Below are 12,411 nucleotides of genomic sequence, written 5' to 3'. Positions count from 1 at the left end.
CTCAAAGATCCAAACTAAAAAATAGCTGGTATTTACATGAAGGGAGCTAATTATTGTGGGGTTATTTTAGTAGAGTTGATTATTAAGGAAACACTTTAAAACAACAAGAGAGGCATATCCAGGAAGAACAATTTGGGAGGAAGGTCACCACACTGTCTTGGAATGTTACTATAACATTCCTCCCAGTGTTGACGGCAACAGCATTTGCAACATGTATACTTTTCAAATGTTAAAGATAATCTTCTTGGGACTTTCCTAGTGGTCCAGTGGTTAAGACTTCATTTTCTGAGAGCAAGGGGGTGCCATGTATGTTCAATCCCCAGTCGGGGAGCTAAGATCACACATGCTTCTACAACAAAAAAACTAACACATAAAACAGAAGCAATGCTGTAACAAATTCAATAAAAATTTTAAAAACAGTCTACATAAAAAAAAAATCTTTTAAAAAAACAAAGATAATCTGGTCATCCCAAAGTGAGTATGTCAGCCATCACTATCATTATGTATAAGTACATTAACCAAAAGTTTTATTTCTTTTGTAAAAAGTGTATAGAAACCCAAGGATAGTCATATCTCCTGCCACATCTACCCAGCCTGCATCTGCCGTTCTTCATTGCCCACCCCTTACACACTAGCCCTATTCCTTTTGTCAATTTAAAAGCATTGCTCTAACAATTCTCTCTTCTCTTTCCTGTGTGTCAACTTGCCAATCTATAGACTTATTCATCAATATATAAAGACATGTTGTCAGGGACTACTTTGGTCATCCAGCAGTTAAGATTCCATGCTTCCACTGCAGAGGGCATGGGTTTGATCCCTGGTCAGGGAACTAAGACCCCACATGCTGAGAGGTACAGTAAAAAAAAAAAAACCACCTCTAAAACAAAGTATCATAATTGCACCATCCTTTTTTTCTTAACACCCATCCTTTAAGAACTCTTTCTTGACCCTGTTTCTGCCAGGCCTTTCTTTTTACAGAACACCCCATGAACTAATTCTCTATATTCGCCTGTGTCCAATTCTGCTCATCCTGTTTCCTCATCGACTCAAACCCATTAAATTTTTGTCTTCACTCTTCCACCAGCTGCTCTTATCAGAGCTCACTGCAGGCCTCTAGATTGCTGTATCCAGAGGTCACGTCTCAGTTCTTATTCCTGTGACCTAAAGCAGTGTTTGGCCCAGTTGATCACTCTCCCCTAGAAACACGTTCTTCACTTCCAGAATACCACGCTGCTGGTTTTTGTCCCCTGTCTCCTTTGCTGGTTCTTCCTCGTCTCTGTGACCTCTGAGCAAGCTCTTTTATTTATTTTCACTTCCTTGGAGGTTTCCTCCAGTCACTTTATTTTTAAAAAAATTTATTTTTTAATTTAAAAAAAAAATTATTTTTTAATTTTTAAAAAATATGTGTTTATTTATTTGGCTGTTCTGGGTCTTAATCACAGCATGCAGGATCATTCATCTTCTGTGCAGCTTGGAATCTTGAACCTTCAGAACCTTGAGAAAACTTGACTGGTTTCAGTTCAGTTCAGTCACTCAGTCGTGTCTAACTCTTTAGTCATATAGAACACCAACTCCCAGCTCCCTGGTTAGACTTTTTTAAATTAATTAATTAACTTTATTTATTTATTTAGCTGCACCAGGTCTTAATTGCAACACATAGGATCTTTAGTAGTGGCATGCAGGAGCTAGTTCTCTGACCAGGAATTGGACCTGGACCCTTTACATTGGGAGCAAGGAATCTTAGCCACTGGACCACCAGATCTCCAGCCCAGACCTCTGCATTCAGCTCCAGACTCACATTCCCCTGCCTATTCGGCACATTCGCTTTGATGTCTGACAAGCATCCCTGCTCTAGGATGCTCCTCTTGCCATCATCCTCATCTCAGTAAATGGCAACTCCTTTTTTTCCTGTTACTCAGGCCAAAATTCTTGGTGTCATCCCTTACTCTCTCACCCCAGTCTGATCCAACAAGTAAATCTTACTGGCTCTCTCTTCAAAATACATCCAGAATTTGATCACTTGGTACCATTTCCACTACTACCACTCAAGTTGAAGTCACCATTGTTTCTCATATGGAATACTGCAACATCTTCCTCAGCTCTTCCTACTTCTTTCCTTGCTCCTCTTAAAAAAAAAATTTATTTATTTGACTGTTCTGGATCTTAGTTTGCAGCACATGGGGTCTTCTTCTTCTTCTTCCTTTTTTTTTTTTTTGCATTTGGGATCGTTAGTTGGCAATCAAACTCTTAGCTCTGGCATGTGGAATCTAGGTCCCTGACCAGGGATTGAACTCAGGCCCCCTGCATTGAGAGTGTGCAGTCTTAGCCACTGGACCACCAGGGAAGTCCCTCCTTGCCCCTCTTTAATTTTTAGTTCAACAAAACAACAGTAGCACTCATGATAAAGCATACATCAATCATGTCATTCCTCCTTATAACTATTAGTGGCTCCTTTTTCACTTCTCATAAAAGCCCAAGTTTTCACAGTGACTTATGAGGCACTGTGTAATCTGCCCCATTTTTCTCTAATTTTACCTCTATTTACTTTCTCCTTAGCTTATTCCTCTTCAGCCAGATTTGCCTCCTTGCTATTCTTAAGACATAGTGAGCAAGCTTCCACCAAGGGCCTTTACACCTACTCTTCTCTGCCTGGCATATTCCCCTCCAAATATTTACATAGCGCACTCCTTCACCTTCTCCAGGTCTACACTCAAAATACAACTCCTTGGTAGGCTTTTCATATCAAGAATTGTAATCCCCCTTTTCCTGATGTTTGTCTCCTTTCTCTGTTTTATTTTCTCCTTAACATTACTTTAAATAGTATTTTACTTATCTTGCTTCTTTCCTTTCTTTCCAGATAGAATGTAAGTTCCATGGGAGTAGGAATATTTGTTTAATTTGTCCTCTGTTATATCTTCTACAGCCAGAGTAGTCACTCAATAACCATTTGTTGAATGAATGAATAATAGTTTAGACTTGTGGTCAAATACTTTTAAACCCAGGATGCAGTTAGAAATCCTACAGTCCTCAGTTAACAAAAGTAACCTTGTGAGCAGTTAGGGTAATATTGATACAATTGCCCTGGCTAAGGATAAGATCATGCTTTCTGTTTAGTGGTTGTTCAGTCACTAGCCAAGTAGTGTCTCTTTGTGACCCCATGGACCTCATGGACTGCAGCACTCCAGGCTTCCCTGTCCTTCACAACTCCCGGAGTTTGCTCACATTCATGTTCATTGACATCCTCTGTCATCCCCTTCTTCTCCTACACTCAATCTTTCCCAACATCAGGGTCTTTTCCGATGAGTCAGTTCTTTGGTGGCCAACGTACTGGAACTTCAGTTTCAGCATCAATTCTTCCAGTAAATATTCAGGATTGATTTCCTTTAGGATTGACTGGTTTGATCTCCCTGCTGTCCAAGGGACACTCAGGAGTCTTCTCCAGCAACATGATTTGAAAGTATCAGTTCTTTGGCACTCAGCCTTCTTTATGGTCCAACTCTCACATCCATACATGACTACTGGAAAAGCTATAGCTTTAACTATATGGCACTTTAGTCACAGAGACATCACTTTGTTGGCAAATGATGTCTCTGCTTTTTCATACGCTGTCTAGGCTTGTCATAGCTAGTTTGTTTAGGTTTCTCTTTAGCATAACTAAATCAGTGTACCAAGACAAATAGTGAAAGCAACCCATGAAAGATTTTTCTGGTTCTCCAGGTACCAGAAAATATTGAGGGAAACTTCTCTATACTATTGCTGGTTCAGACTCAAGAGGCAAAATGTAGACTCACAGTGTAAGTAACCCAAAGTTGTGTCATTTGTTATCCAACAAATGATTAGTGACTCCCTACTGTACTTCTTCGGGTTCTCTCAGAATAGGAATTCATCTGGTGGACACACAGATACTGGAAGGCAGAAAAAGAACAGTTGCGAAGGAGGCACAGCGAGTTTTGCCACTCCTTAGGTAAAGTTCAGTCTGATTTCTCAAAGGCAGTGAGTATGTTATGGTAAGACTGGGGCAATCATTTTTACTTTGAGCACCACAAAAGAGGTTAAATAAGAAAGAGTGGGATTTTCAAAAAAGAAGAGACAACTTTAAGATCAATGAGAGTAAGGAAGGATCATGCTTGACTTGATCATTGCTGAATCCCCATTCATCCTATTAAGTCTGGAATAAGGACTGTGTTAATGTCTGCTGTTACTGTTATAAACAGGATTCAACACTGTTGACATGGTTGGGGGAAAGTGTTATAAGAGAGAAAGGATACCCAAGTTACTCAATATAAACATTAAGTGGCACAGATATTTTAGTTTCTCTGACTTTATAGAACTAAAACATGTTGTGTTGGTAGCAGGTGACAATACCTAGGAGGATTTGACATTAGTAGGAATCATTGTAACAGAATAAATAAATAGCTAAAGAGTATCTGTATTATATAAGCCCCAGTATATTTCAACAATCCTTAAATAGGTTTGCCAAATATCTGTCTCTTATGTCCATTGAGTCAGTATCTCCAGAGATGGCTAGGGTGTCAGTCTCTCTGAATTCTTTCAAGCTGTGTCTGTAGTCTGGGATAGGATTTTCATTTTGATTCTTATATGCATGCTTTTCACAATAAACAGACATCTGAAACAAAAGATCAAATATCATTAGGGATTATCCTTGGCTTAATTTCCCTCTCATGTTTGGCACATCAACAGAAATATCAACACAGAAATTCCCTGGTGGTCCAGTGGTTAAGACTCAGTCCACTGCTGTGGCCTGGGTGGCCTGGGTTCAATCCCTGGTAGGGGAACTAAGATACTGCAAGTCGTATGGCATGGCAAAAACAAAACAAACAAACAAAAAACAATCTACTGTGGTTTTACTTTATGGAGGACAGGAGCTCCTCCCAGGAATGGGTACTGTAAATGCTTCTCCACTACATCTATCTCTCAAGCCTTCTTTTTGGCTTATAAAGAGGTTTACCAGAAATTCAGTCATAATCAGTGGAGTAATTATACCAGTACTTGGAACAGCAAGATCAAACTAGTTAATCCTAAAGGAAATCAACCCTGAATACTCTTTGGAAGAACTGATGCTGAAACTCCAGTACTCTGGCCAACTGATGTGAAGAGCAGACTCACTTGAAAAGACCCTGGTGCTGGGAAAGATTGAAGGCGGGAGAAGGGAGTGACAGAGGATGAGACGGTTGGATGGCATCTTCGATTCAATAGATACGAGTTTGAGCAGACTCTGGGAGATAGTGAGGGACATGGAAGCCAGGCGTGCTGCAGTCCATGGGGTTGCAAAGAGTCAGACATGACTTAGTGACTGAACAACAACAGAAAATTATACCAGTGTTCCACTCTTAGGTTTTGAGGCAGGCTGGGACCTGGGGTCCTTTGCTGCAGTGCTTGTACCTGGCCAAACTTCTCCTCAAGCAACAAAAAATAAAAGAAACTATAAGGGACTAAAAACTGTGCCTGTACAGTGGGGCAAATTATGGATAAGAAGATACAAAGATACCCAAAACCCCACTGCCACGTCTAAGGAGCTGGAAGCAAAAGCAGGGTACTGCACATGTCCCACTGCACACACCACCACCAAAGTGGTGAGCAAACCACGTAAATCACCTGTCCAGCCCAACCCCTGAACACACCCTTTCCCTCACTGCATAAAAGGAGCCAGCTCGCTCCCAGAGGCAACGAGTAAGGGAATCTGTTACTTGTTCTTATTCCCCACTGCTGCAGCGGGAGCTCCAGTAAAGCCTTGCCTGAATTTCTCGTCTGGTCTCTTATCAATTTCTATTGATTAAGGAGGCCGAGAACCCCAATTGGTATCAATTTCTCTTTGAGATTTTTCTATCTGTGTACCTTATTTTATGCATCTACTTTCAGGGCCTGGATTAATCTTTCCTCGGTGCTCCATTACCTTGTGAGTCCTCCTCCCTTCTCCAGAGGAAACAATAAGTAGCCTCTCTTAATCCAAGGTTGGAGAGCTCTGATATGATCAAAACAAAAGAAGGTCCTATCCCGTGAGGAAGGGGAAGCAGTTCTATGCTTTATACTGTACAGAAGTTATTTCAACAAACAGTCTAGGAACCAAGGAATATGAAGATATGAAAAGGACGAGTGAGTTGAAACCTGATTGATGAACAGAAAACAAAGGAAACTTGTTCTTTCTCCAAGGCAACTGCAGACACTATGATTTTTACTATGAGTTTTAGATGAAGCCTATAACCCTTGGTATGATGAAATAGTCCAGTTTAAGGCTCCCCATGTAGCCAAGACCCTCAAGTCAGCCTAAAGTGATCTCATACTGATACTATTGATTGTCTTCTCCTTGTAGAAACAAAGTAAAAATCCTCTACTGGGGGAAAAACTCCAGTTTAGGCATTATGAATTCCCACAGGTTAACCACAGTCAAATGTAAACTCACAATTTTGAAAAAAAAAAAAAAATCACCAGGCACACAGGAATCACCAGTTCAGTAAAAGTCAGCAGAAACCATAAATAACAGATTTAGACCTTTGAGGAGTCAAACTGTAGGCATACCCCAGAGATATTATGTATTTCCAAAAGATCACAATAAAACGAATATTGCAATAAAGGAAGTCACACAAATTTTTGGTTTCCCAGTGCAGAAAAGAGTATGTTTACACTATAGTGTAGTCTCCTAAGTGTTCAATAGCTTTACATCTAAAAAACAACAATGTATAAACCTTAATTTTGAAATATCATATTGCTAAAAAAATGCTAGCCATCTGAGCAAGTCATAGTAGTAACATCAAAGATTATTGATCACAGATCAGCATAACAAGTTTGAAGTATTGCAAGAATTACCAAAATTCGACACAGAAACATAAAGTGAGCAATTAACGTTGGAAAAAACGGCACTGACAGACTCGCTGGATGCAGGGTTGCTACAAACCTTCGCATGGACGCATCTGAGAGTTGGAGCATAAAGAAGGCCAAGTGCTGAAGAATTGATGCTTTTGAATTGCAGCGTTGGAGAAGACTCTTTACAGTCCTTTGGACTGCAAGGAGATCAAACCAGTCCATCCTAAAGGAAATCAACCCTGAGTATTCATCAGAAGGACTGAGGCTGAAGCTGAAGCTCCAATACTCTGGCCACCTGATGCGAAGAGACGGCTCATTGGAAACGACCCTGATACTGAGAAAGATTGAAGGCAGGAGAAGAAGAGAGTGACAGAGGATGAAATGGTTGGATGGCATCACAGACTCAGTGGACATTAATTTGAGCAAACTCTGGGAGATAGTGGACGACTGAGAAGTCCGATGTGCTACAGTCCATAGGGTCACAAAGAGTCAGACACAACTTAGCAACTGAACAATAACAACAACAACAAATCTTCAATTTGTGAAAAATACAATATCTGCAAAGCACAATAAAATTAGGTATAACTGTATAGGAATGATCAGATTCTGAATATAAAATAACTGTGTAAGACATAGTTAAAGTATGATCACACAATGTGGATATACATATATATTTTCATATATATATATATATTTTTTTTTTTTAAGAAAGAAAAATGTCTGTATCTGGCCAGTTTAAAAGCAAATTCTACCAAATTTGAAAGGAATAGATTGTTTCAAACTTACAAAACCTCCTCTGGAAAATAAAGACAAAGGGAAGTGAAGTGAAATGAAGTGAAGTCGCTCAGTCATGTCCAACTCTTTGCAACTTCATGGACTGTAGCATATGACGCTCCTTTGTCCATGGGATTTTCCAGGCAAGAGTACTGGAGTGGGGTGCCATTTCCTTCTCCAGAGGATCTTCCTGACCCAGGGATCAAACCTGGGTCTCCTGCATTGTAGGCAGACGCTTTACCATCTGAGCCATGAGGGAAGTCTCCAAAGGGGATAGTCTCCAATTCATTCCATTAGACTAGTGTAAACTTAAAAGTGAAATTAAACAAAGACAGTTTGGGAAAGGAAAATGACAGGAAGTGTCATTCATGAATAAGATGTCAAAAATCTCAAATCAAATATTAGCAAGCTGAATCGAGCAGCATATAAAGAAGATGACAAAGTTGAGTATATGCCGGGAATGTTAGAGTGCAATAACGTTAAAAATAATCAATTAACACAATCCAATGTATCAAAGACTGGAAAAAGAAAATCTTTATAATCATCAAAGGAGGCAGAAAGTATTAAACTCAATAGCTATGATTAAGGGGAAAAAAGCTTAGCAAATTAATAATAGAAGAGAACATCCTTTATTCAGTAAGGCTTATATTCCAAAAATACTACAACCATTGTACTTAATGGAAAATCTCTAAGATAGCTTCAAGACAAGTGATACCCAATATCACTGGGTATGTGTTAGTCACTCAGTCGTGTCTGACTCTTTGAGATCACATAGACTTAGCCCACCAGGCTCCTCTGTCCATGGAATTCTCCAGGCAAGAACACTAGAGTGGGTTGCCGTTTCCTTCTCCAGGGGATATTCCCGTCCCAGAGATCAAACCCAGGACTCCTGCATTGCAGGCAGATTCTTTACCATCTGAGCTACTAGGGAAGTTTTCAGCTTTACCTAATAGAGGTCCATAAATAATTAAGTCAATCTTTAAAAAGAAAGAGGGAAAATGTTCCCTTTCAGGTATTAAGACATACCTCAAAGATATAGCTTAAAATTTTAAATAAATTTTTAAATGGTGACAGTGGTCAAAGAACAGATAAATATCCCCTGGGAACAGAAGTTAGATTTGTGTATAGATGAGAACCAAGTATACCGTAAAAATAGTACCACAAATTAAAGGGAAAGGGACAGATTATTTACTATAGGCCATTGGTAAAACCAGTTTACTGTATGAAGAAAATTAAATTATTTCTACATGACACCATACAAAAGGGCTCTAGGAAGATTAAATATCTAAATTTGAGAGGCAAAATTATGAAGTGAATGAATAGAAAGTGATACAGGAGAACCTCTTTGGAACATCCTTGGAGAAGGAATTACTGTAAATAGTGCTGCAGTGGACAGGTATACCTGTCCTTTTGAATTTGGGTTTTCTCAGGGTATATGTCCAGTACCAGCTTGCTGGGTCATATGGTGGTCCTATTCTTCAGTTTTTTAAGGAACTTCCATACTATTTTCCATCACGGCTATATCAATTTGCATTCTCCTGGACAGTGCAAGAGGGCTCCCATGAGTGCACCACCATGTATAAAGTAGACAGCTAGTGGGAAGCTGCTGTACAGTGTAGGGAGCTCGGTTCAGTGCTCTGTAGTAACCTAGAGGGGTGAGATTGGAGGGAGTGTCAGGGAGGTCCAAAAAAGGCAGGGATATATGTAAATGCATATAGCTAATTCACTTTGTTGTGTAATACTGTAAAGCAACTACGCCCCAATTCAGAAAAAAAAAAAGGAATATTAAACACAACTTCAAAACACAAACCTGATACATTTATTACAACAAAATTAATGATTTCTGTTCAATGAAGTATATCACCAACAGAGTTGCAGTACCTCACAGTACACATGTTATCCACAGAATCCTTGTAGAGTGTGAAAAGCAAGAGCAGCCTCCAATCTCCCAAGATTTGCTACTTCTAAATGTAAACACTACATAGTCAGTTTGTTTCTACTTTTCCTGACCACATGTGCTAAGGGCAGCTGTTCAGTACTCCATAGCTAGGCCATCAAGGGTCCATAGCTAGGCCATCAAGGGTCCATAGCTAGGCCCTCATGGGTCCATAGCTAGGCCATCAAGGGTCCAGTTTATTAGCAACAGCCCAGAAGCCCTGGGATGCTGTTCATTGGAAATTCTATAAAGATACTTCATGACACCAAGGAACAGTGTGTACTGTCTAGCTTGGCCACTCATTGGAAGAAAGATCAAAAACAAAACCTAACACTTGATCTAGCAATGATACGTGTGACGTAATTCACTTGTTAGTGCTACTGTAAGGCTCACAGTAGGTACTCAGGCAGTTATTAAGGGCATTATCTGGTCACCTAAAAAGTATCTTCAAAGGCGGCAGTTCTTGGCTGCATTCAAGAGAAGCAAGAATAATATCCCCAGGCCAACGTAGTGAGGGAAAATGGGATTGATCTCAGTTTGTGAACCTTCTCCATTTAGGTAACTGTTACATGAAATAGCTTTATGCAAACTGAATGTAAGGTGGGGGGATACTAAAATTAAAACTGTAGGGAAAGGAGTCTCATGTGCATAGTTTTTCAACTCCCACTCTGCCCCAGTAAGCCTGGAACACTTTCTTCTGAAGAGATAAAGAGTCCTTCCAGCCTGTGCTGGACTCTCCACCCTGGGTGGAAGCACTTTTCCCTAGTTCAGACTCAAGCTGTACTCCTTTGTTCTGCTTCAGCATGCGGGTCATATGGCGCCTGGCCAACATCACTGCTCTACTGTCCTTTATGGAGAGGGTGTGGGATCCTTCTGGTACAGATCAAGAGGGGTGCGTGTGAGACAGTTGCCCTGAATAGGCAGCCAGGAGGCACCTGGTGGCCAGTACCCACTGCTGAAGCCCCCCTTGCTCTGTCTCCATGTGAATAAAGTGTTCCATCCAGTGCTTTGACTGCATTTTGTTTTTTTTTTTGGCAACTCCATACCATGACACAGTGGGCAGAAGTGTTCAGACTTCTACTCTTGCAAATAAGCCATCCGTGTCACTTGCTCAACAAAAACTGAAAACAAACCACCAGGCAAATATACAAATTAGAGAAAAATTTGAAATTGTGAATAGTCATCTCCAGACTGTTGGACTAATAGTACTGTTACCTAGAAATTCTGAGTTATTATTATATTAGGAGTATTATTTTGTTATTTGCTGTCAAGTCAGGTTAACATTAGCCCCCTATTTTTAATGTGCTATAAATATAGATCAATATGAGATTGTGTCTTGATTAAAAACTATATATGGCATTTGTTTGCACATAAATCGGATCTGAACAGAAAATACAGAGAAATGAAAGCGATTTGATACGCTTGTAAGAATATAGGTAAAATTTTTAGTTAAATGCATGTTAACATGCATTAACATTAACCTTATATATGAAATAAATTAGTAAAGGTATCAAAGTCAGTGATAACACTAAAGATCTACTGGTGAAAGAGAGAGATCAGATGGGGGCAGGCAGGTCGGTCTGAACAAATCTTTTTCTGAAGAAAATGATCTTTCAAACCTAGGGAAACTTCTAGATAGATATCTATATGCCCTTTTCTGTTGCTGAAGGTTTACTACCAGTTCTAGGAATAGCCCTAAATTCAGAGTGTCAGAACTTGTAATGTCTCTGGAAAGGATGTCTTAAAGTGGGAATCTGATGAGACAACTGACTCATCAAGGGTCCTTGAAAGGGAAAGTGTTAGTCGCTCAGTTGTGTTTGACTCTTTGGGACCCCATAGACTGTAGCCAGGCTCCTCTGTCTGGGGAATTCTCTAGGTGAGAATACTGGAGTGAGTAGCCATTCCCTTCTCCAGAGGATCTTCCCCACCCAGGGATCAAACCTGTGTCTCTCTCATTGCAGGCAAATTCATTACTGACTCAGCCACCAGAGAAGCCCAAGGAACACTCATTTTGATCACACTTAATTTTCACTGGGATGTGACGCACTTAAATTTTTCTTTTTCTTTTTCAGGCAAAGCTGGATGCTTTGGAGGAAGTACAAAGTCAGTTTTACACAAAAGGAACAAAGAACAGCAATGTCACTCACTGGTAGTCTGTCTGGCAGGAAACCAAAGTTGAGGTCCCTTTTTCTACCCACTGGTAGCTTTTATGACCATGATCAAGTTGTCTACAACCTCCCTTTATAAAAGCTCATTGGTAAAGTGAGGGCAATAATACCTGGCTACTTTAAGTCTGATAAGGCTGCCACAAGAGTAAAATGAGATAACACATAAGATTTGTTGGTACTGACTCCTTGCTATATCTCCAGGCACCTTTCCTTTCATTTCAATGAAGATTCATTGGCAATTCCAACTTCTTAAGATAAGGACTAGAAATAAAACCATAGTTTAGATTATAAGACTTGCAAAGGAAGAATGCAAAACTTTCCAAACGACACCAAAATTTAACCTTCATGAAAGCAGGAGCAGGGATCTGTGCTGATCTTAATTGAATGCTCAGCCCCAGGCCAAGAAGCAATTAAAAGCCAGGCACTCAATGGCCTTGAAGAGTAGCCCTGATTATGTGATTATGTGTTGGAGAAGCCAACTGAGACAGTTGCCCATATGTAGAATCTGAGTGCAGTCCTCAATGTTCTACCTATATGCAAGGCAACCAAAGAGGGAGGAATTTGGAAAATGTCCTGGGAAGAAAAGTTATGACCAACCTACATGGCATATTCAAAAGCAGAGACATTACTTTGCCGACTAAGGTCTGTCTAGTCAAGGCTATGGTTTTTCCTGTGGTCATGTATGGATGTGAGAGTTGGACTGTGAAGAAA

The 12,411-nt window shown here is 40.0% G+C and overlaps 1 protein-coding gene across 1 annotated transcript in view; it reads left to right on the top strand.

The window, feature by feature from the left end:
• Positions 1-10,335: 10,335 nt before the first annotated feature.
• Positions 10,336-12,411, top strand: part of LOC120860442 (ectodysplasin-A receptor-associated adapter protein-like) — a 151,285-nt gene continuing 149,209 nt past the window's right edge. The window contains exons 1-2 of the mRNA XM_040236241.1: positions 10,336-10,392; positions 11,605-11,635. Of these exons, the coding sequence (XP_040092175.1) occupies positions 10,336-10,392; positions 11,605-11,635 (88 nt within the window). The remainder of the gene's footprint in view (positions 10,393-11,604; positions 11,636-12,411) is intronic.

Source organism: Oryx dammah, unplaced genomic scaffold (assembly GCF_014754425.2).
Source record: "Oryx dammah isolate SB20612 unplaced genomic scaffold, SCBI_Odam_1.1 HiC_scaffold_11077, whole genome shotgun sequence".
Taxonomy (NCBI): Eukaryota; Metazoa; Chordata; class Mammalia; order Artiodactyla; family Bovidae; genus Oryx; species Oryx dammah.
This window is presented reverse-complemented; position numbering and strand designations above follow the sequence as displayed.